The 26296-nt window shown below is 38.9% G+C and overlaps 1 protein-coding gene across 2 annotated transcripts in view; it reads left to right on the top strand.

Moving 5' to 3' along the window:
* Positions 1 to 342: 342 nt before the first annotated feature.
* IL7R (interleukin 7 receptor) overlaps positions 343 to 26296 on the top strand; it is a 32616-nt gene continuing 6662 nt past the window's right edge. For both annotated transcript variants that reach the window (XM_055554757.1, XM_055554758.1), the window contains exons 1-4: positions 343 to 475; positions 5292 to 5430; positions 19402 to 19559; positions 24927 to 25084. In XM_055554757.1, coding sequence (XP_055410732.1) covers positions 394 to 475; positions 5292 to 5430; positions 19402 to 19559; positions 24927 to 25084 — 537 coding nt within the window. In that variant the 5' untranslated portion in view covers positions 343 to 393. The remainder of the gene's footprint in view (positions 476 to 5291; positions 5431 to 19401; positions 19560 to 24926; positions 25085 to 26296) is intronic.

Here is a 26296-nt window from a genome sequence, read left to right as displayed (position 1 = left end):
CAATTGATAAACTTTGTCTGTTTAGATTTTTGTCTCATGATTCTTTTAAAGTGGATCTAAGATAGTTCAAGCCTTGATTTGAATTCACCACCTCCATCTGAAATAAGGCCAGTACATTTGCGGGCAGCCAGGGATGCCAAAGAGGTGCCAGCCTCTGAAAGCCTCCATCCCTTCCTTTCCTCTGCTTCTTTTACAACAGCAATACTTGTACTCACACTTCCTGTTTCTGGCACTTGCCTTCTTTTCTTCTGTTTAGACTTCCCCCCTACTTCCCCCCTGTGGTTAAACAAGTATAAAGTCCTAAAGCTGTAGATTTAAGTTGCTCTCTCTCTCTCTCTCATTCATTCCTACGCACAGGCTCACGCGCTTGCTGTCTCCTCTGTTTCTCTCAGAATGACACTTCTAAGTACTGCTTTGGGTACGCTTTTCTATTTACTTCAAGCTGTTTCTGGAGAAAGTGGCTATGCAGAGAATGGTGAGTCATTTCTGATTTTTCTTCGGGATTTCAGATGATTCCTAGCATCTATTTCAGTTGCTCAGATCCCTAATAGACTGGAATGGGGCACTGGATTAAATTTAAGGGAATTTGAGGGCTTACCACCATTTTGCCTGTTCTAACCACCAGGACAGAGGGCCTGGGGCCAACACTGCAAGTGGTCTATAAAGGCTTAGAATTGTCAAGGGATGCACTTGACTCTCCCAATGTGAATCTTAAATATTTGTTGATGCCTCTAATCTTACAAAAAGAACACCCATAGAGACACAATGGTTATGCTTGTTAGAGAACCTTCAAGGTAACTTTACCTTGCCAAGAAAAGAAGCTCATTTTGTTTTGCTTTAGCTTTTTAGGAGGCTCCAAAAACACCACTTTCAAGATAAAATAATATCTAGAAACAACCACTTTGTCTGCACTTACCTTTGCTGTTTTCTCAGCACCTACTCCAGTATCTAGAACATAGTAGACATTTAACAAATATTTGAAAATTTCTTCAAAATACTTTAGTTTTGGTGTGATCATGTGGTATTCTTAGTGAATAACTGAATAGGGGTAAGATCTGAATGAATTCTCTTTGAAATATGTTTAACTGTATCCAGCCAATGAATTTATCATCATATAATAATTATCTTTAAAATCCTTAAATACTTAGTACCTAGAGGCAGATGCTGTCTACTTTGTAAATCTATTGTAATTACAACTGAAATTACGCAAAGGTGAAGTGGCCCAGAGGAGCCACCTGGAAACTTGGACCACCAATTTGTTCCTGAAAATTAAATGCTTTCACTTTAAGATTTAAAAAGTATTTGCCTAGTGAAGATATCAAGCACGTCAGCCTAATGACTCAGCTTAGATAGCTTAAGTCATGTAATCACTAAGGAAGGAAATCCCTAGCATATTTTCATTAATGGAATTGTCAGAGGGTTGACATTTTTATAGTGTGACTGTGAATGAATCACTTTGTGGGGGATGATAATTATTTCATGGTAAATGTTGTCTTGTGTCTGTACAAATAGATGCTTGGCAGGTAACACATAAATCTTACCCTTTGGAATATAATATATCCCTTCTGCTTCCCTACCCAACACAGTGGTCATTTTATTTTAAAAACAAATTAAGGATTCTAATTGAAAGCTGAGTTTTCACTTCAACTTTTTAAATTTCAGGGTATTTTTTAAGAGATCTGTAACCACCCATCCACATGATTACATCAAAATACTTCTCGGTTTGAGGTGTCAGGAATTCAAAATAATCAACTGCTCTTTGTTAAAGATAAGTTAGTTCTCTGATAAGCATAAGAGTTATCAAGAGAAGATACTTTTTAAAAATCCAAATCATTTATACTTTTAATCAACTAAGCCCTTCCAGTAGGAAAACTTCTAAACCACATTGTCTTGTCTGTAATACATATTTCAAAAATTCTAATTTTTATAGTAAGCATTTTTAAAAACTCACTGTTCATAAGCTCTATGTAATTTCAAAGCTGTGGTCATAATAATACCTTTGACAAAACACTCTTTTTCAAAGGAACCCCCAAAGATTTCATGTATATCCTTTGAATTAGAATTCTTTTTTTTTTTCACCTTTTCTTTATTTCTCAAAGAATGTGATAATAGTCTTAGCTAGCCCTTATTGAGTGTTTTCTGTGTTCTAAGCAAGATCTTTGTACTCAGTGATTCCTCATAATAACACGAATTTAAATATCAGAACCCTGAAGCTTAGAGAGGATCTGATGAAGGATCACAGCTACACAGTGAAACAGCCAGGATTTAAATCCACATCTGTCCAGCTCTGGTGCTGGAGGTCTTAACCACTGTGTATATAACTCTTAATTAAGCTGAGAGCAGATATGACATTCTTTCTGTAAAATGCCATGCAATTTTGCAGGTTATTGAGGGGACTTTCCTTGTTTACAAAGCAACTTTGGCTCAGAATCAATGAGCTCAGAACCTGCTAAACAACCAATGAGCTATTTCTCAAAACAAAGCCATTTTAACTGCATGACCACTACTTTTTTCTCTTTCATGGAAGTATCATTAATTTACAATGTTGTGTTAGTTTCAAGTATACAGCAAAGTGATTCAGTTATACATATATAGAGAGACACACACACACATATGTATATGTCTTTTTCAGATTCTTTTGCATTATAGATTATTACAAGATATTGAGTATAGTTCCCTGTGCTTTACAGTAGGGTTTTATTATTTACCTATGTTATATATAGTAGTATGTATACGTTAATCCCAAACTCCTAATTTATCTGCTTCCCACCTCACCTTCCACCCTTTGGTAAATTAGGTAAGTTTGTTTTCTATGTCTGTGAATCTATTTTTATTTTGTAAATAATTTCATTTGTATCATTTTTTTTAGATTCTACATATAAGCAATATCATATGATATTTATTTTTCTCTGTCTGACTTACTTATCTTAGTATGATAGTCTCTACGTCCATCCATGTTGCAGCAAATAATACCAATTATTTCATTCTTTTTCATGGCTGAGTAATATTCCATTATATATATATATGTGTATATATATATATATATATATACACACACACACACACACACACACACATATATATATACATACTACATGTTTTTTATCAATTCAACTGTCAATGGACCTTTAGATTGTTTCCATGTCTTGGCTATTGTAAGTGGTCACTGCTTTATAGAATGTATAAGAATATACAGTAAATTTGCTTTGCCAGATTGGATGGCTAAGGGTAGCAGGAGTGCTTTGTTCTGTTGATACCCAGAATCTACTAAAGTCTGCTCTCTCTGCCTTAAGAGTTAAAGAGTTTTGGAGACAAAGTTGACCCACAAATGTCTGAATCCAAAGAGTAATGTAGGTTCTATTGTACTAGATTGGTAGATATTCTAAGGAAGAGAAAATATTTAGAGTGCATGAGTACTGCCAGATAAGGGCAGGCTAAAGCCACCCAGAATCATTCCATCAAGAAAGGTGCCAGCAATTAGGGGACTGGACCTCACTCTGTAATATTAGGAGCAAATATATTTTGACATGGAAGCCCCAAATAGTGGACTGCCCCTCATTATTTAAAACTGCCATTAAAAAGAGGGCCATGTCCAGCTGAAATACAGTTCAGTTCAGTCACTTAGTCATGTCCAACTCTTTGCGACCCCATGGTCTGCAGCACGCCAGACTGCCCTGTCCATCACCAACTCCTGTAGCTTGCTCAAACTAATGTCCTTTAAGTGGGTGATACCATCTAACCATCTCATCCTCTGTCATCCCCTTCTCCTCCTGCCTAAGATCTTTCTCAGCATCAGGAGTCTGCTGGTGGCAGAATTGTGAGCTCGATGGACTCTAGGTATAGTCAGAAAGAGCAGTGCCTGCAGCTCTTACCTAGGTGCGGCTCTTCAAGATTTGTTGAACTGACCTTTCTCTCAACTGGTTGGTTCACTCACAACCAGCTTTACTAATTTTCACAAAGAACTACTGGGTTGTTGAAGTAAAGAGGGTTCTGTCTGTAATCCCATTGCCTTCAGGATACTCAGTTGGGGTTTAATTTTCAGTATATTCTCTGTCCTATTTAAAGCCAGTGCTGTGTTGTATTGTGCTTAGTAGCTCAGTCATGTCTGACTTTTTGCGACCCCACCAGGCTCCTCTGTCCATGGGGATTCTCCAGGCAAGAATACTGGAGTGGGTTGCCATGCCCTTCTCCAAGGGAGTCCCCAACCCCTAGAGCTTCAATTTTCTAGTATCAGTGGCCAAAGTAATTTCAGTATCAATGGACCTTGAAGCAGTCATAGCTCACACTCAATCTCTCCAAGAATGGCTTTGGTTACTCTGGATTTTCTCAGATCCCAGATGGAGTATCTTTGATGACATATTTTTCTTTATCAAATACTATTAAATATACACACAAATATATATATTTAATCTTAGGGGCCTCAATCTATCTTAAGAAATCAAATACTATTTCTGAAAGACAATACTTTCCAAAAGCAATGGCATAAAAATTCTGGTTTCCCACATGCTTCTAGAATTTTGCTCATATTCATAAAACACAATATCTCTAAAAGGAGGATATACTAGCACAGAAGTAGTATCTTTAAGATTCATGGGAAGCTCCACCAGGTCTGAGTCCTGTGATGTAATTTTTTCTGATCCTCTTTGCCTCAGTTAGTAGCTTAAGACAAGTGGCTTTAAATAGATATTCACACAATGGGAAAAATCAATGGGACTTTTAGGTGGGATATCTGTTTAGGTAAGGGAAAGCTACTGTTTTAATACGTGAACTTCTCACTGCAAGATAGCTATCATCTTTCATTCATTCAAAAACAATTTTTGGGAGGCAATAAAGGAAGATTAGTAATAAAGTACAATGTTAGATTAGGTGGCACATAAATAATAGAGTGTCTCATTTAAATGTATAGACTAACAAAAGAAATACTCGTTATATAAAAGAAAGGATGCATTTAGTGTCTCATTCTAGATTTCCAATGCACTTGCCCAATAGCAAGATATTTATAAATCTTTGGAGACTATTTATCAATTGTGATGACTTTTTTCTATTAGGAAAAAATCTGTGCTCATTAAGCTTTGTTTGAGTTTTGTCATTTTGTTTGCTTTTATTTATTTATTTATTTATTTTTGAAGTCCTATTTCTTGCCTCTGCCCTCGGGCTTTCCTTCTTTAGACAAACAGTCACCACTCCTTCATGTCTGCCGTGAAAGGCTGCCATTTCAGCAACACCAGTTCAGATTGCACAAGGAGGCACTTGTTGGCTTCATTCACATCTGTAGGTTTGTTCCTTGCCAGGAGATTTTGACGATGCAGAACTGGATGACTACTCATTCTCGTGCTACAGTCAGCTGGAAGTGGATGGACTCCAGCACCTGCTGACCTGCATGTTTGATGACTCGGACATCAACAGCACCAATCTGGAATTTGAAATATGGTGAGGAATGGTGCCTTCAATGGGTGCTTAGAAATCCTCCATCTCTCTTTCGTATACTGCACAGCAACAGCTGCGAAGGAGAGTGTGGGGGCTAATTATCAAATATTAAAATCGAGTAAATTCCAAAAACTTCCTCAAAGTCCTTGTCTTTCACCAAGAGACTCAAACAAAGAAACACTCAGGAGCTCATCTTTCAGGTCCTCACTGCTACAGCCAAATGATGGTGTGGATGTGGGAGGTCCCACATCCCTCCTGACTTCATGGCAGAATTTAAATTCTGATTGTCCTGGTTCACTCCTCCCCTAAAGGCTCTTTGCCCAACATGGAACAATCTAGTGTCTTCAAGCCATACTCCTGGGTGGGTGCCTGGTTTCTGATCCTAACACGAGCACTTAACTAGCTTTTTAACCTAGAGTAAGTTGTGTAGCTTATCTATTCCTTTGTTTCTTCACCTGTTAAATACCACCTCATAGGGAGATGTGATGGTTAAATAATTTAATACTTCAATTATTTAATTAGATGATACATCCAGTATGTAATAAGTAATGAAAAAGAGGCACTAAGTCAAAACTCTGTGAATCTAGACCCAACGGCCTCCCAGCCAGTTGCCGATACCAGTTTTCTAAAAATCCACAGGAAGAAATTGACTCTGGGTTTCACGGAGCCACTAAGAAAGGTAAAAAGAAAGAGAAAGTCTCTTAGCAGATTTGAAAGTTTAGTAAAGAGCTCAGAGAACTTATCTTCTCCCTCTTCCACAAAACATCTCTTGTTGCCAATAGTTACTATCTCTGATCACTTGAAAAAAAAAATACTCTGTCATGAAATTCTGACTTGTGGCTATTTCCAAATTCATATCAGATGACCTAATTTTAGTTAGTTGTGTAGTAAGGAAAATGAGTCAAAATCTACCAGTAGTAAAAGAGGGCTTCTTATATTCCATAGACAGCCAATCTCCCACAATACATGGTCTTGACAAGCCCTGGATCCCATGTCTTATGTTAATTCCCTGCCTCTGTGCATGCAATGTCTCCTGCTAAGATCTTTGGATAAATATGACCTTGAACTTGAGTGCCATAGTGTGTTCTCAGTCTGCCTCTGTCAGTTCACTTCTATCATATGCTTTCCAGGAATAACATACATCTAGAGAAGAGGAACCTACAATGTCCAAAGTCTTTGCAACAAGTACACTCCACTAAAGCTGCTGAACAACTCATTCAAAAGATGCACATCATTTTTGTGGGCAAAACCCCCTCTGACACAGAGGTCTGCTCTGCCTCTCCAGCCAGCTGGGTGGTAAACGGCAGTGGTTTTATTTGGCGAGGCGGGGGTTGACCTTCTGTCCACTTTCACTCATAACAGTGTCTGACCACTTCCTTGGCCACTTGAACAAACTTCCCCACTTCCTTTCACGAGTCTCTTGATTTCGCCTGTCATATTTTAACCTGTCCGTAGCCTCTGTTTGGGTTGCTAGGTTGGATTCAGATATTTCCATTGGAAAGGGATTGTTTTAAGACATGTTTTCCATGTTAAAAAGCAAGTATGAAGCCCTTAGTAGGCTGAGATGCTTCTGGAGGGCAGTCATTTTCGCAAAGTTAGCCACACCTTGAGGGGAAGATTCGTGCAACTCCTGGATTCTGAGCAGCCATGTAGCTCAAGTTAAGTGTGTGTTAAGTCATTTCAGTCATACCTGACTCTTTGTGATTCTATGGACTATAGCCCACCAGGCTCCTCCTGGGATTCTCCAGACAAGAATACTGGAATGGGTTGCCGTGCTCTCCTCCAGGGGATCTTCTCGACCCAGGGATCGAACCTGCATCTCTTAGGTCTCCTGCATTGGCAGGATTTTTTTTTTTTTTTTTTTTACCACTTAGGGTCACCTGGGGGCTGTAGCTCAAGTTAAAGCCCCCTTAAATAGTATTGAATTTGCTGCTAAATTTGGACTTCTTTCCCCCAAAATTGCTTTATGCAAGCTTTTCCTTTTTTTCTGTGAATATAAATTTATAAAGAAAGAAATTGGAAATCACTGAAAACTGAGTTCTGCTGAAGTCTTTACACAGGTGGGATTTTTGATGGAAACCAGATGTTTCCCAGAGGGCTCACCAGGGTCATTTTCCAACAAGCACTTACCACCTGCCTGATCTGGCCACCAGACTCCCAGACTTAGAAACCAATAATTTCATGTTCAACATGTGGATCCATCTCTCGGAGATGGACTAGCCAAAATCACAGAGGCAAATGACCAGCATGCCAAGTGACAACTTTACATGGATAAATGCAACTCTTGTAGTGACCTAAATATTCATCCCACGCTCAAGTCTTTGAGGGGAGGTGACAGAAAGGGCAGTAGATCATACATCAGTATAAATCCATTCTCACTGGGGGGCCTAGAAACTTTTTGTTCACCAGCACCCTGACCGGCTCCCAGGTACTGGCAGTGACAAAGCTGAAGCTCCAGAAACAGGCAGGGAAGTTGTCATCCCAATAATCAATACAACCAATAACCCAATAACTAGCTCTGTGACCCGAGAATTACATTTAAAGTCTGATCACAACAACCGTTCACACTGGATGGTTGGTGCCTGTAAATGATATTTAATTTTGTGTCATGGGATATTCATTTAAACATGTGATCCAAAGGTTCAGTAAATATAGAAGCAAAACAAAGGAAATCTGTTGGTTGATTTTATTGATAAAACCAGAGTTATTTGATTCAGATCTCAAAGTGGTTAATTTTCTTTTTTAATTTAGTTGCTAGCCTTTAAAAATCTAGGTATCTCTTTGAAAATCAGACTTGGTAATACTGGTCCCAGACAGCAAAAATCAACTGAACAGAATTCTGATGGCTTCTATAGATGGGGAATTAAATCTCAGTCCTGAAGTTAGCCCACTGTTCTCATTTTTATTACCCACGTGGACACCATAGGCATGTAAATTTGGGCCCCTGCTTTTTAGTTGTTTGCATAATTTTCACAGGCAGCTCTCAGAAGGTAATTGTATTCCCTTTATTTCCACATTCGTGAAGGCACCACAGTCACTCCCATGTGCCACCTACAGATACCACTTCAAATATGTCATTTTTTTTTTCATCAATTACCACCAACATCACAGGCTACATCCAACCCAGGCTACCTCATATTCCTGACTTAACTAGCAATATCTGTCAAGTGTTGTTAATCTAGTCCTTTCTAAACCATACTAACTTTTAAGAAGATTCTGTCTTTTAGGACCAAATGAGGAATAACCTCTGTGGTTTGTTTTTAGTATTTCCATGTAAATGCCTGTTTGCACCAACAAGAGAAATGTGTTTAACACACTAAACTACACAAGTTTGTGGGAGATTGAGGAAAGTGGCATTGAGGTGAATAATCCTGTGGTCCCCAGCAGTCTCTATTTTCAGAAAAAAGGAATTTGCGTAAGTACTTTAGGGTTGATGTCCTCCACGGGGCCAATTTTGCTAGCCTATGGGTCTACTTGGGCACCTGTAGTGATTTTTTCTCCCCACCAAAATACCCTAAACAGCTCTATCCAACAGAAATATAATATGACCCACATATGTGGGAGTGATATATGTAATTTAAATTGTCTAGTAGCCATGTTTAAAAAAAAAAGGTGAAAATTAATTTTAATAATGTCTTATTTAATGTAATATTGCCAAAATAGTACATTTCAACCTATATGAACAAAAAATATGAACAGTATGAACATAAATATTCATGAGGTATTTTGAATATCTGCATCTTCAAAATTTGATATTTCCTATTTGGAGCACATCTCAATTTAGACAAGCCATATTTCAAAGATTCAACATCCACATGAGGGGCTGTGGCCATTGTGTTGGGGAGTGTAGTCCTAGAACCTTCCTAATCCTAGCAATACACACTTAGCACCAAGTAAGTTGTTTTAATTTAATTAAGTGAATGGAAATGAATTGGATTGACTCGAGTTGAGCCACTCATGGGAGACACTGAGTTTCCTCTGGTCACCTGAAGCCAGGGTCAGTGGCACGAAATGAGGCTGTCTGTTCTAGACCACAGTTGCCTCCTCGTCCCCTGTCATGGCTTCTCCTCCACAAAGAGCAGGTCCTAGTGCTCAGGGTCCTTAAAGGGTGCCCATCCTGGAGGGGTCGCTAAGAGTCGGACACGACTGAGCGATTTCACTTTCACTTTTCACTTTCATGCATTGGAGAAGGAAATGGCAACCCACTCCAGTATTCTTGCTTGGAGAATCCCAGGGACGGCGGAGCCTGGTGGGCTGCCGTCTATGGGGTCGCACAGAGTTGGACACGACTGAAGCAACTTAGCAGCAGCGCAGCCTTGTAAGACAGCCATGTGGTGATGCTTTATTGTTGTTGCTCATTACTCACATTTCTTGAAAAGCAAGAATGAATCGAGAATATCATTTTAGATTCTTCTCAAATGTCCAACAGTACTGAAACATTCCTAGGTGCTACGGATCTGCAACTGAACACTCCACAGACATCTGCTAGAGAGCTCAGGAATGATCCTGGAAAGGGCTTATATATGCATATGCAGAGAAAAGTGTACACACATCCAATTTGACCACAGAAAAACAACACACATTCTACATTGTGGGTAGCAAATGACCTTTGGAGAATATACTCTCCATGTTTTTTTTCTAAAAAAATCCGATTAATGAGAAGAATTCTCTTCACAGAAGCCAACCATTTTCTTCCACCATCCTCACTTCCAATTTGACCCAGTTTACTTCTTTTTAGGACTCTGTGGCTGGATTTAAAGGGCATGTAGGGAAAACAAACTGGTAACCATGGTTATCACAAGGGATGTGAATCAAGCTGGGGGTTGAAGAAAAGACGAGAAATGAGTAATTTTCCTTTTACTCTGCATTGTTTTTTTTTTACAGTGAGAATACATACTCTGCTTTACTTCTTTAATTTTTATGTTGTTTGTTAATTTCATTTTACTTTCTTTTTTGATTACAGTTCATTTGGGGGATAAAGTTTACCTATGGTAAAATGTACAAATACTAAATGAGTTTTGAGAAACATATATGACATGTTGCCATCACCTCAGTTGAGATGCAGAAAATTCCTTTCACCCTAGAAGGACGCATCATGTCCCCTTTCAATCTCTCATCTCCTGTGAGAAATCACAGTTTTGAATTCTATCACCCTTTGGTTTTGCTGGTTTCTGATAGTTCTTATAAATGAAATAATACACTGCTCCCTCTTTTCTGTCTGACTTCTTTCACACAACAAAATGTTTTTGAGATTTATCCATGTTTATGCTTATCTCATAGCTCATCTTTCCAATTGCTGAGTATTAATTCCACTGTTCAAATATTCCATAGATTTTTTTTTGGAACTTTTACTCTTGTCCTCATCCATCTTTACAAATTATTGATCAAAGTTAGATTGTGATATTTTATTTCTTTACCTAAATATATAAGTTAAGCAAATGTCTCTCTATAAACAGTTAGCAGGGAGGAAGGGTTGAGGAGAGGGATAGTTAGGAAGTTTGGGATTGACACGTACACACTGCTATATTTTAAAAGGATAACCATTCTCCCAAATCATCCCACCCTCTCCCTCTCCCACAGAGTCCAAAAGACTGTTCTATACTATACAGGGTTCAGGATTGGGAACACGTGTATACCTGTGGCGGATTCATGTTGATATATGGCAAAACCAATACAATATTGTAAATTTAAAAAATTTTTTAAAAAAAGAAATGGATAACCAACAAAGACCTACTGTATAGCACAGGGAACTCTGTTCAATATTATGTAACAACCTAAGTGGGAAAGAATTTGGAAAAGAATAGATACATGTACGTTGTTGTAGTTTTTGTTGTTGTTGTTTAGCTGCTAAGTCCTTTCTGGCTCCCAGACTCCTCTATTCATGGGATTTCCCAGGCAAGAATACTAGAGTGGGTTGCAATGACTTCCTCCAGAGGATCATCCTGACCCAGGGATCAAACCCATGTCTCTTACACTGACAGGCAGATTCTTTACTGCTGAGCCACTGGAAAGCCCTAGATACATGTATATGTATAACCAAATCACTTCGTTGTACACCTGAAATCAACACAACATCCTTAATCAGCTATACTCCAACAAATCTATCACAAATTTTTAATGCTTTGTTTTTTGATGGACATTTGAGTTTTCTCAAGTTTGAGGTTATTCTTTTTTAAGTTATCATTAACATTCTTTCACAAATCAGTTTAATATAAATTTTCACTTCTTTGAAGTAAAAACCTCAGAGTGGAATTACTGTATCACTAGGTGGATGTGTATTTACCTTTATAAGAAACTGCCCAACAAGTTTTCCAAAGTAGTTATATCATTCTACTCTCCTGCTCTCAATGTATGAGAACTGCACATCATTCACAATATTTGACTTTAAAATAGTATCTCATGATTTTATTACATTTTGCAAATGACAAATAACGTTGACCACTTTTTCATGTACTGTTGGCCATTTATATATATTCTTTTGGCAAATATCTGTTAGACTTTTGTCTTTTTTCATTGAATTATTTGTCCCTTGGGTGTGAATTCTTCATATGCTCTACATACAATTATGATGTTAGATATATGTACTACAACTATTTTCTGCTATTTCATTTTATTAATGAATTGTTATCAATGAATCTGCTATTCCCATTTCATTTTATTAATGGCATATTTTAATAAGCAAAAGATTTTCATTTGATGCATCCCAATTTATTTTATTTTTCTTTTTTATATTTAGTGTTTTGTGTTATGACTATATTTATGTCTACCCTCAAAGTTAGGAAGATATTTTCTCATGTTTTCTTCTAAACAGTTCATAATTTTAGTCTTTATATTTAAAACTATACTCCATACCCAATTAATTTTTGTGAAATTGAGGTTCATATTTTCCACATATTTGCTCAATTGTTCCAGGACTATCTGCTGAAGAGATTTGTTCCCAATGAATTCATTGGGTGCATGTATTTAAAATCAATTAACCTTATATGTCTGAGTCTATTTCAGAACATTATATTTTCCATTGATCAATATTTCTATCCTTGTGACAGTGTTAAGCTGTCTTGATGGTCATAACCTTATAGTAAGTTTGAAATCAAGCCTCTGAGTTCTTCATCTTTGTTCCACTTTTTTTCAGTGTTATTTGGCTATTCTGAGTTCTTTGTGTTTCCACATAGATTTTAGAATAAGCTCCCCAATTTTTAAAATTATATATACCAATTTGGGGGAAACTTTCATCTTTTCAGCACTCAATTTGCTAATCCATGAATGTAGCTCTCTGTTTAGATTTCCTTTAATAGCTCTCAGGAATATTTTGTAATTTCCTTTGGAAAGGCCTTAAACATCTTTTATTAATTTTATTTCTAACCATTTTATGTTTCATTGCTATCATAAGTGGAGCTGTTATTTTTTAAATTTATTTTCCAATTTTTGGACACTAGTCTATAGTAATAAGATTGACTTTTATAAACTGACCTTAATGAAATCACTATATTAGTTCCTGTAATTGTGTTGGAATATCTTTATAGTTTTCCATGTGAACAAACATGTCTGAAAATAAAGAAAATTTCATTTTCTTTCTTTCCAAACTAATTATTTTTATTTGTTTCTCTTACCTTATGCACTGGTTAGAACCTCCAGTATACTGTTGAATAAAAGTAGGAAAAATAGATATTCCTGCTTTGTCCTTATCTTAGGAGAAAACTGTTAACTAGTTCACCACCAAGTGTGTTCTTAACCATAAGTGAAGTGAAGTCGCTCAGTTGTGTCCGACTCTTTGTGACCCCATGGACTGTAGCCTACCAGGTTCCTCCATCCATGGGATTTTCCAGGCAAGAGTACTGGAATGGCTTGCTATTTCCTTCTCCAGGGGATCTTCCTGACCAGGGATCGAACCCAGGTCTCCCGCATTGTAGGCAGACGCTTTACCGTCTAAGCCACCGTCTGATAAGGGAAATACCCCTTATCAGACTGAGGAAGTGTCTACTGAGAGTTTAGTTGTAAATGGATGTTGAATTTTGTCATATGCTTTTTCTACACCAACTGAGATGATCAGATTATTTATGTTTTTTATTCTGTTCATGTGGTGAATCATATTGATCAATCTTTGATTGTTGACCCTACCTTGATTTCCTGCAATGCATCCTACTTTATCATTATGTGTTAACATCAATATATTAACATTTAAATGGGGAATATTAATTTGTAAATTTCTTTTCTGTAATATTTTTGCCAGCTTTTGGTACCAGACTTGAGCTAACTTCATAAAACAAGTTGGGAAAGGTTCATTTCTCCTCAATTTTCTGAGAGAATTTGTGTAAGATTGGCATTTAAGATAGAATTCACCAGTTTTATCTGGACATAAAATTTTCTTTGTAGGAAAACTTATTAGTAATCAATTTAACTTCTTTGAAAGAAATGGAACTATTGAAACATTCTAAGTCTTCCTTATTTTCACATTTGGGCACTGTTTCTTTTTAGATTAAGTGTTGCAATATTCAACCATTTCTTATCAGAGTTTAGAATTAATATACCATTTCATGAAAAATATAAGGAACTTGGAACAATACAATTGTACTTAGCACTTTCTAGCCTCTGTACTACTGTCATATATTTTATATCTATATATATTGTTAATTTCACAATCAGATTAGATCAGATCAGATCAGTCACTCAGTCGTGTCCGACTCTTTGCCACCCCATGAATCGCAGCACGCCAGGCCTCCCTGTCCATCACCAACTCCCGGAGTTCACTGAGACTCACGTCCATCGAGTCAGTGATGCCATCCAGCCATCTCATCCTCTGTCATCCCCTTCTCTAAAAATCTTTTTCTTTTTTTTTTTTGGTCACACTGTGTGGCATGCAGGATCTTAGTTCCCTGACCAGGGATTGAACCTGTCCCTCTGGCATTGGGAGCACAGAGTCTTAACCACTGGACTGCCAAGGAAGTCCTGAACAATCTTTATCTCTAAAGAATTTATGAAAAGAAAATAGGTAGTGTTTTTTATATTTATTATGGTACACCTACGGAGGAGCCTGGTGGGCTGCAGTCCATGGGATCGCAAAGAGTCGGACACAACTGAGCGACTTCACTTTCACTTTCATGCATTGGAGAAGGAAATGGCAACCCACTCCAGGGTTCTTGCCTGGAGAATCCCGGGGACAGGGGAGCCTGGTGGGCTGCTGTCTATGGGGTCGCACAGAGTCAGACACGACTGAAGCGACTTAGCAGCAGCAGCAGCAATTGCTTCCTATAGATCTGAAATTCCACCTAGTATTATTTCCCTTTGGTCTAAGGAACTTCCTAAAACAACTTATCTCAACTTTTATATAGCTAGAAATATCCTTATTTTGCCTTCATTATTGAAGAATATTTTATATTATAAGGATTCAAAGCAGACAACTTTTCCCCTTCCAGAGTCTTAAATATATTATTCCAATGTCTTCTGGGTCACATAATTTCTGATGAGAAGTGATCTACTTCTCTGCATGTTTTCAAGATTTATTTGCCTTTGCTTTTCAGTCATTTTACCATGATGTACCTAGGTATGGTTTCCTTTGTACTTACTCTGCTTGAATTGGCTGAGTTTTTTAAGCCCAGAAGTTGATATGCTTTCCGACATTTTGGAAATTTGGGAATATTATTTCTTTAAGTATTTTTCAGCCAAATTCTTTCTCTCTTTTTGTTCTGAAACTCTAATTGCATATTTATTTGTCCCCTTGATATTGTCTCACAGGTCAACAAGACTTTGTTTCTGTTGTTTCAGACTGAATATTTTCTATTGATCTATCTTCAACTTCACCAACCTCTACTTCTGCCATCTTCTATCTGCTATTAAGGCCATCCTTTAAAACTTTAAATTTGTACTTGTCAATTATAGTATTTTCATTTTGCTTTCTTTTCTAGTTTCCACTTCTCCACTAAAGTTATACATTTGTTCAATAATTATGATAGCATTTTTTGTTTAGCCCTTAAACATATATACAAAAGCTGCTGAAAAGTTCTTTTCTGCTGGTTCCAATATCCGAGTCATCTTAGGGTCAATTTCCATTGACTGCCTTTTGTCTTGACTATGTGTCATGCTTTTCTTTTTCTGCTCTTTTGCAACAGGTTTTGAATGTAGGAAGGGTGCTTTTGAAAATAGGGTAGTTTATTCATTTATTGGGTTTCGATAACTTCCTCTGCTGCTGCTGCTGCTAACAAGTCACTTCAGTCATGTCCGACTCTGTGCGACCCCATAGACTGCAGCCCACCAGGCTCCCCCGTCCCTGGGATTCTCCAAGCAAGAACCCTGGAGTGGGTTGCCATTTCCTTCTCCAATGCATGAAAGTGAAAGTGAAGTCGCTCAGTCGTGTCTGACTCTTCACGACCCCATGGACCGCAGCCTACCAGGCTCCTCCGTCCATGGATTTTCCAGGCAAGAGTACTGGAGTGGGTTGCCATTGCCTTCTCCCTAACTTCCTCTGGCAAGCATTAATTTTAACTCTGTTACTCAGTTAATTTAGATGGATTAAGCTCCAAATTTTTCTTCTCAGGCAGCACCAAAAATATCTGTTTAGTTCTTTCTAGAATTATCTAGCTATTTTCACAGTTTCCTTGGAGCTTCCTCCACATTAGCATAATTAAGGGGACATATAATAATTTAAGCAGAGTTTACGTATAGACCCAATGTCTTCTATCTCTAAAGCTTCCTCATTTCTAGGCTTTTCCCCCTTAAAAATACTCAGACATTCAGGCCATATGAAATTCTGTCCTGTAACTTAAGACAGTAGAACTGTGGCCTTCTCAGTTCAGTTCAGTTCAGTTCAGTCGCTCAGTCGTGTTCAACTCTTTGCGACCCCATGAATCGCAGCACACCAGGCCTCCCTGTCCATCACAAACTCCCGGAGTTCACTCAGACTCAAGTCCATCAAGTCAGTGATGCCATCCAGCCATCTCATCCTCTGTCGTCCCCTTCTCCTCCTGCCCCCAGTCCCTCCCAGCATCAGAGTCTTTTCCAATGAGTCAGCTCTTCCCATGAGGTGGCCAAAGTACTGGAGTTTCAGCTTCAGCATCATTCCCTCCAAAGAAATCCCAGGGCTGATCTCCTTCAGAATGGACTGGTTGGATCTCCTCGCAGTCCAAGGGACTCTCAAGAGTCTTCTCCAACACCACAGTTCAAAAGCATCAATTCTTCGGCGCTCAGCCTTCTTCACAGTCCAACTCTCACATCCATACATGACCACAGGAAAAACCATAGCCTTGACTAGATGGACCTTTGTGGGCAAAGTATTGTCTCTGCTTTTGAATATGCTACCTAGGTTGGTCATAACTTTCCTTCCAAGGAGTAAACATCTTTTAATTTCATGGCTGCAGTCACCCTCTGCAGTGATTTTGGAGCCCAAAAAAATAAAGTCTGACACTGTTTCCACTGTTTCCCCATCTATTTCCCATAAAATGATGGGACCAGATGCCATGATCTTTGTTTTCTGAATGTTGAGCTTTAAGCCAACTTTTTCACTCTCTTCTTTCACTTTCATCAAGAAGCTTTTTAGTTCCTCTTCACTTTCTGCCATAAGGGTGGTGTCATCTGCATATCTAAGGTTATTGATATTTCTCCCAGCCATCTTGATTCCAGCTTGTGTTTCTTCCAGTCCAGCATTTCTCATAATGTACTCTGCATATAAGTTAAATAAGCAGGGTGACAATATACAACCTTGACGTACTCCTTTTCCTATTTGGAACCAGTCTGTTGTTCCATGTCCAGTTCTAACTGTTGCTTCCTGACCTGCATACAGATTTCTCAAGATGCAGATCAGGTGGCCTTCTATTAGATTCTAAATGCCCACCACAAAGTACCCTTAGATAAAATAAAACAAACAACATAGAAAGAAGGATCTAACCCACCCTTTTCCAAAGAATTAAATTCCCTTTAGTTTCTGCTTACTTTTGATTATTCTCCAATGCTTTTAAATAGTATTTTCAAAAATATCTTGTTTAAAGTTTATTGTAGACTTTTGTTGAGGGTTAGTGTGATATAAGCTATTCTGGAACTGAAACATACTTTAAAAACTTTTTGTATCGAGATCTAGCTGATTAATAAACAGTGATAGCTCAGTAATAAACAGCAAAGGGACTCAGTCTTACATACATATGTATTCATTTTCCCCAAAATCCACTCCCATCCAGCCTGCCACATAACACTGAGCAGAGTTCCACATGCTATACTGTAAGTCCTTGCTGGTTGTCTATTTTTAATACAGCAGGGTGTACATGTAGGCTTCCCTGATGGCTCAGTAGTAAAGAATTTGCCTGCAGTGTAGGAGACACAGGAGATGTGGGTTCCATCCCTGGAAGAATTTTTTGAAAGAGTACAATTTGGAGCTTTAGATGGAGCTGCATTGTAGGCAACATTGTCTTTTCTTGCATTTCCTGAAAGTCTGATCTTTTAGGGAATAGGAGGTCACAGAAGTGACAGAATTCAGTTCCTAGAGCATTTAATCCAAGAAGAATAGGGAGAAGAGTTGATTTAACAATTTGCTGATCAATTAAAAGTGGAACTCAGCCAAAATTACCTATAAAAATTCCAAAATTACCTATTAAGTGTATTTTTTTAATATTTACTTATATGCGGGGTAGGTGGGGGGCAGGGTTGTTTTTCCCTGGTGGATCAGACAGTAAAGATTCTGCCTGCAATCTGGGAGACCTGGGTTCAATCCCTGGGTCAAGAAGATTCCCTGGAGGAGGAAATGGCAACCCACTCCAGTATTCTTGCCTGGAGAATCCCACGGACAGAGGAGCCTGGCGGGCTACAGTCTATGGGGTTGCAAAGTGTCAGACATGACTGAGCGATTTACACACACACACATTTTATTTTATGACTGCACTGGGCCTTAGTTGTGATGTGCAGCCTCAGTACTTTTGGCACGAGGGTCCAGCTGCCCCAGGGCATGTGGGAGCCTATTACTAGTTCCTCCAACAGGGACTGAATCTGCATCCCTGGCATTGGAAAACAGACTCTTAACCACTGGACCATCAGGGAAATCCCTGTAGTGTATATGGTTTCTTGTATATAATCCTTTAGATTAATTTAAACTTTTTTGTCAATATTTCTTTACATGCATTATTTTTTTTCAATATATTTCTGCAGAACATCAAAAAAAAAAAAGAAAGAAAGAAAGAAATTAGCTTCCCACCTAAACAAACTATTTATCTTCTAATAATCAAGTCTAAAAGTTAAGAATGTTTCATTATTTTCATGTACATGTTTGACTATTTCAGGTTCACTTACATCTAGAGCTTGAGTAAATGAGCACATTAGAATGGCAGCAAAAAGCTATTTTACTTTAATTCTCTCTCTCTCAAACAACATATTAAAAAGCAGAGACATTACTTTGTCAACAAATGTCCATCTAATCAAGGCTATGGTTTTTCCAGTAGTCATGTATGGATGCAAGAGTTTGACTATAAAGAAAGCTGAGCACTGAAGAATTGATGCTTTTCAACTGTGGTGTTGGAGAAGACTCTTGAGAGACACTTGGACTGCAAGGAGATCCAACCAGTCCATCCTAAAGGAGATCAGTCCTGGGTGTTCACTGGAAGGACTGATGCTAAAGCTGAAACTCCAATACTTTGGCCACCTGATACAAAGAACTGACTCATTTGAAAAGACCCGGATGCTGGGAAGGACTGAAGGCAGGAGGAGAAGGGGATGACAGAGGATGAAGTGGTTGGATGGCATCACGGACTCAATGGACATGAGTTTGAGTAAACTCTGGGAGTTGGTGATATACAGGGAGGACTGGTGTGCTGCAGCCCATGGGGTCACAAAGAGTCAGACATGACTGAGCGACTGAACTAAACTGAACTGAACAACTCTCAAATGTGGATCTACTCTATGGACAAATTTAAAGCCACACAACTGAAATGTAGATGTGACACTATTCCATTCTATACAGTAATACTTGAATTAAGACAAATTCCTTTTTTGTTTTTACAGTGGGGCGCTTTTGGATGTAGATTGCCTGAATTTTAATAAACTGCAAGAGAGGTATTTCCTCAAGACAAAGAAATTCTTACTGATTGGAGACAGTAAAATATGTGTGAAGCTTGAAAAAAAGAACATGACTTGCAGAAAAGTGAACATAGTCAAGATAGGTAAGAAGTTGTACATGGGGATATATTGTCATTTTTCTGATATCTGAAGACAGATAGATATCTGTGTCTAAAGTTTTGGGATGTTAAAAGTGAACAAACCATGAAAACTGTTTACAATAGAAAAGATCAAATTATTTAATGCACATAATTTTTAAGAGAAATGAAAGTTTGAAGCTGATGTTATTAATTCTTACTGTGAGAGAACTCTGAGGGTCTTCAAATTCAACTATGAAAAAGGGTGACTGGCACTCACAGCCTGCAGCAAGCGTTCATCTGTTTGAAGTGTCTAGCTGGAGCTGGGCCTCCAGTACTTTACTGACTCACATCCTTTCCTACCTCACTTTACCTTTTCCTGAATTCCCTGTAATCTTCTCCCATATGCCTACTATATTCTGAATGTGTTTAGCTAAATTACCAAGTAGTTTTTTTTTTAAGTAAATATACCTTTTTAAAAAAAAAAAAAAGAACTTTTTATTTTTCAGTGGAGTATTGCTGATTAACAATGTTGTGATAGTTTCCGGTGAACAGTGAAGGGATTCAGCCATACATAAAAATATGTCTTTCATATTAGAATTCTCCAGAGGAAACTGAAACAATAGGATAGAGGGGGGTGGGGAGAGATGAGAAAAATAAATTTATTTTAAGGAATCAACCATCATGGTTGTAGGATCTGGAAGGTCTAAAGCCTATAGGGTGACCAAGAAGGCTAAAAATTCAAGCAAGAGTGGATATTTCAGAGGACAGGAAAGAGCTGAAATTCCAGAGGGCAGACCAGGAAGTCTTGAACCTCAAGTAGTGATTCTATGTTACATTCTTAGGACAGAATTGCTTCTTCTTCAGGGAATCTCAGTCTTCACTTTTAATGCCTTCATCTGATTGAATAAGGGCTACCAGATCTTAGAGAGTAATCCATTTTACTCAGTCTACTGGTTGAAATGTTAGTCATGTCTTTAAAGGAGTTTCCAAGGCGGCGCATGGTAAAGAATCCTCCTTCCAAGCAGGAGACAGCGGTTCAATTCCTGGGTCAGGGAAGATTCCCCAGAGAAGGAAGCGGCAACCCACTCCAGTATTCTTGCCTGGGAAATCCCATAGATGGAGTGCCATTTCCTTCTCCAGGGAGTCTTCCTGACCTAGAGGTCATACTCATGCCTACTTCATTGGTAGGCAGACTCTTTACCACAAAACCACCTGGAAGCCAAGTTACGTCAGTATTAATTACCAATTCTCCATTCAGTTACCAAACAAATCAATCTGATAGATTGGGAGTATAGACACAAAAAGTTTTTTTCCCATTACTTACAGATTTATGACACTGTTGACTAAGGTTCTTCTTCAAAACCTTAGAGATACCCTGGTGGAGGGGAAATGTCTAAGCCAGTTTTGATATGTTGGTGCAATGGAATCCTAACTTCTTGTATTCATTCTGCTTGTGGAGATTGACCAGTGAAACAACACATGTAGGGGGAAACTATTCAAAATGATTGAAGGGTGCCTTTTTATTTATTTATTTATTTTTGCTGGTTTTAAATACTATGGCTCTCTCTCTCCCTATTTGCAACCCCTCCCTTCACCCTTCTGAAAGAAAATTAAGGTAAGGGAGTAATACTCATTAGAGACGACAAAGAGAAACTTGGAGCCTAGTTCTCAGCTTTGTACCACTAAGATGGAAGATGGTAAAGAGTGAACACAGAAGTTTCATGTGTGAACAAGCATCTTGTGAAAAAGCAGAAGTAGAGTAGAAAAGAGGCTGTAGACACAACCAGTGTGAGTGCCTCAGATGGGTGGCATGACTGGGTGTCTCTGAGTATGGGACACAAGCAAGCTGCATTTTGGTCGTTTAGAGGCTCGGCCTCTATGGATGGATGTTCGGTTTGTGCACAGGGCACTATATCTAAAGGTTCACCATTTACACTGAAAATCCATGTTCAGTCCCAGAGAGCAGGCAGAGAGGGCAGAGACTCTGTCCTGTGTCAGAGTCCTGGAACCCCAGAGGAGAGCCCTTTCCTACAGAAACCCACCCAGCTCATAGGACTCACAGGCCTCTTAGAGCTAGAGCCTGTGAACACTCAGGGCACACTCCCAGGCTCCTGATGGCACCCTGTCCCCTGGGAAGCCCCCAAATTTCATATACCCAGCGCTTTTAGAAGTCCACATTCCATGCCACCCAGGAGACAGCAAACCTGACCAGTTGCCTCCTCTGAGGGTCCAGGGCAGAGACAGCATGTGCACCCCACTGGTAGCATGGGTCTGTGAAGGGGTGGTATGAGCACCTCGGGGCTTCAGAAAGCACAGCGGGGCAAGGATGAGTGGTGGTGAAGACATGTCTCCCCGTAGCATCTTCTTCTGGTTCCTAATGTGACATCTCATTACTAGAACTGTCATTTAACTAAACTGAAATTGGATGCTTCTGATTACTCCACAGAGCCCAGCTCCCCAGAAGCCAGCTGCCCTGTCACTTATACTCCCTTCTCTGGGTGTGAGCCCCCAGTAAGTCTGGAGGGGCAGTTTTCTATTTCTCCCCTTTTCTTGTCAAGGTAAATTGATATAATAGTTCAGGTTGTGTCAAGAATAAATGAAGTTTTTTAAATGGTGCTTGAGGAATGAACACCTTTTTCTAATTTGCTCAAATGCATCCTTGAGGCTAGAAGCAGACCTGTGTGGGAGAGCCTGAGCAAGCCGGTGGGAGAGAGTGAGGCACAGAAATGAAAGCTAAATGAAGGAAAGCAAGTTCATTTGTATCAATTTTTTTTTTAGATTCCACATATAAGTGTTATCATGCATTTGTCTTTCTCTGTTTGACTTACTTCGCTTAGTATGATCATCTCCAGGTCCATCTGTGTTGCTGCAAATGGCATTATTTCACTCTTTTTAATGGCTGAGTAATATTCCATTGTGTATATATATCACATCTTTATCCATTCATCTGTCAATGGACATTTAGATTGCTTCCATGTCTTGATTATAAACGATGCTGCAATTAACACTGGGGTGTATGTATCCTTTCAAAATGCTTTTCTCTGGATGTATGCCCAGGAGTGGGATTGCTGGCTCATATGGTAGCTCTATTTTTAGCTTTTTGAAGGAACCTCCATACTGTTCTCCATACAAATGAACTTATTTACAAAACAGAAAGAGACTCACAGAATGAACTTAGAGAATAGATTTATGGTCACCAGGTGGGAAGTGTGAGGAGGAAGAATAGATTGGGAGGTTGGGATTGACATGTACGCACTACTTTATTTAAAATAGATAATCAATAAGGAACTACTGTAAAAAATAAATAAATAAAAATTTATTAAAAATAAATCAACTGAAGGAGAGCGAGACTCAGAAAGAAACAGATTTAGATTTACACCCTAGCAGACTTGGGTTGGATTCCTGCGCCAGGAAAATCACCTGGAGAAGGGAATGGCTACCCACTCTAGTATTCTTGCCTGAAGAATTCCATGGACAGAGAAGCTGTCTGATGGCTACAATCCATGGAGTTGCAAAAAGTCGGACATGACTGAATGACTAACACTCTCCTTCAACTCATCTGAACTGGGGCCTGGAACTTCTTATTGGAGCTAATTAACCTCTTAGTTTCCTCATCAGTATAGTGGCTTTGGGTATTTCCCAGTGGCTCAGACGGTAAAGCATCTGCCTACAATGTGGGAGACCTGGATTCAATCCCTGGGTCAGGAAGATCCCCTGGAGAAGGAAATGGCAAGCCACTCCAGTACTCTTGCTTGGAAAATCCCGTGGATGGAGGAACCTGGTAGGCTACAGTCCATGGGGTCGCAAAGAGTCGGACACGACTGAGCAATAGTGGCTTTGAGTAATCATTGACAGGAGATGGTGTAAGTAAACTTGACACTGAGTATGTGTATAATCAACATTGGTCTGTTCTTCCCTCAATTCTTCCATTACTGAGAGGCCTTGGGAGATGGGAATGAGGCAAGGAATTCGGTATCAGAGGTTTTGTTGAGAATGTGACTTTTAATCACTGCCTTGAATGGCAAGAAGGAACTGGCTTGGCTGGTGTCAGGGGGCTGACAGTCTTCTCTGTTGGCCTGTTTCTCTATACCCACTACCTTTCCTCCTGCTTCCCTTTGGGGTATCTTGCCTTTTTATAGTACCTCTGAGGGTAAAAAAGGGTAAGCTTGCTCTTGCACAAGATATCCAAGGGTAAAGAAAGAACCACTTCCTCTTTTTCAGTACGTCTAGGGGAATCAAGGCTGGAAACACTTAGGCAACCACCACTTCAAGCAAGTGATTATGACAAGAGAGTTAAACTTCAACATGTGAGCTCATTTAATGGGTCAGTAAGTCAGTCTTAAAGCCCAGCTCACATAGCCTGAAATCCAGCTCAATCTACTGAGTGAAATTGTGATGAACACACACTCTCTCATGAGCAATAAGTTTAGGTTAGATTTTAACCTGTGCAACCCCCAAGCTCTGTCTGAAATCAGCCATGCAAACAAGTAGCTGTCCCATCCCTAGACAACTAATTTCCCAGGCATTGGTGAAAGACCAGCAAAGAGGTCAAGATAGGGAAGCCCCACGTCAAGGGTGGGAGGTAGCATGACACACATGCACTCCTAGGATTTCAGTACTTTTCTCAGAATTTGTTCAGCCTGAAATAATACCTCTTCCTCCAACAACAATTCATATCTAATGCCTGTGATCCTAGGCAGGTATGCAGAAGGAAGAAGCCAGAGAGGAACTTAGAGCTAATGCAAACAAGACTGAAGGAGTGGGCAGCCTGAAGTCACACTGAAAGTTATGAGCCAGGGCTGGGATGCAAACACCCAGCTTCCATGTAGCTGAGATTAGGTGTATAAGGCCCCCAGTTTCATTGGAATAATAAATACTCAAAGTTCAAATACTCCTGCTTTGGGGTAGTTGGTAACAAGTTCTCTAGTACTCAAAAGGGGAAGAGAACGTGTTTTAGTGTAAAATCAGTACCAGCAACTGTAACTAATAAGCCCTAAAACAGATTTCTCCAATAGAGTTTTTTTCTTGCTGATGTGAGAGCCAAAATGGGTGTTTCTAACCTGTGAGAGGTGCTCCTTCAAGCGACATTCAGGATTCCTTCATCCTGTGGCTCCACGCTCTTCCACCTATGACGCCAAGTAGCGGAGGGGGATCCAGCAGGTAGTCATGCATGTGGGGTTTCTGGATCAGGATGGGGGATGGTACACATCACTTCCACCCACATCCTTCACACCCAACTGCAAGGGAGTCATGCTTTGAACCGGGAAGAATAAGAAATGTTTTTTACTGACCCAAGAAAGGAATGTGATTTTCAGAGTAGATGAACTTTAAAAATTTTAATTGTTTCCTTGATTACCCTATAGAATGACCTTATTTCTTTTTCCTTTCCAGTTAAACCTGAGGCTCCTTTTGACGTCAGAGTCGTCTATCGTGAGGGAGCTAATGACTTTGTGGTGACATTTAATACATCACACTTGCAGAAGAAGTATGTGAAAGTATTAATACATGAGGTAGCCTACCGTCAGGAAAAAAATGAAAATAATTGGATGGTATGTAGGTCAATTACATTTATGCATTGTAAAATTTATGCAGATGTTTATAAAAGTATCTTAATAAGTAAGTTATATGTATCAAGTACATAAAACTATAAAATATATAAAACTATAAAATAGGAACTTCTTAATGCTATGTATTTTACAATCTCAGAGGTACCTTTTCCTGAGAAAGGTCCCTAGAAATTTTATGCTTGAAATGAACCTTTTATTTAAAAAATATCCCCAAAGTGTAAAAGGTTTAGGCTTCACAAAACCTGAATCTTCTCTGGCTCATTCTTGTCCTAGCTCTCATTTTTTTTTTTGCCCTATTTTTTGTCTTTATAATTTTTCTTAACGATTAACCATTATGTATTGAGACCACATTCATCCTCTCTATTTGGGAGCCTGAAAAAGAATCACATTTAGCACAACTCTTACAGGCAAACCAGGCAAAAAAATAAAAAGAAAGACAAGTCACCACGTTGTAGCCACAATCTGGTTTGATGGAGTTGTGGAAACAGCCTGAAGTAAGTAGGAGAGGAGATGCAATATGTCCTTCAATTTTCTCAAGTCTGAGTTCTTAAATTCTTGAAGTAACAGCTTAATTTTCATCCTTATAAGCTGGAGGGTTATTTAGACTCCATGGGTCGCTGCAGTTGGAATGGTCTGACTGGCTCCACAATCTGTATTGAGGAGAAAATGGAAGAGAATTAGAAGATCTCAGGCCTTCAGGTTCCTCTGGAGTCACTGGCTTAACTCTCATCCTTTTTGTACCACACTGACAAAAGACAGATAACAGTTGCTTTCTCAGGGGGGAAGAGATCCTACTTATCCATACTATTTTCTTTTCTCAGGCCATGATCAGTCTTTTGTGTTTGCAATTTGATACTATAAGCTACTTACATAAGTGTAATGCCCACCCCAGACCTCCTTCTTTCTCCATTGACACATACACACACAAACTAGTAGGAGCCCTCGAGCCTGTCCCCTTCTGGCGTTTATCTGAAAATTGCATCAGTGGGAAAGCAGAGAAAGGAATAATTCTGAATAAATGGTACCAGGACGATCAGTTAACTGGGAAAAATTAAGTTTAATGCTTAACTTGCCCCATATAACAAAAAAATTAAAATAGAAGATGATTTAAAGAAATCATGTAAAAGTGAAACTCCAAACAGGCTAAAAAGTTTACAGATAAATGTTTATATAATCCTAAGATGAAGAAGAACA

Source organism: Bubalus kerabau, chromosome 18 (assembly GCF_029407905.1).
Source record: "Bubalus kerabau isolate K-KA32 ecotype Philippines breed swamp buffalo chromosome 18, PCC_UOA_SB_1v2, whole genome shotgun sequence".
Taxonomy (NCBI): domain Eukaryota; kingdom Metazoa; phylum Chordata; class Mammalia; order Artiodactyla; family Bovidae; genus Bubalus; species Bubalus kerabau.
Note: the sequence above shows the minus strand (reverse complement) of the source record. Positions and strands in the feature narration are given on the sequence as shown.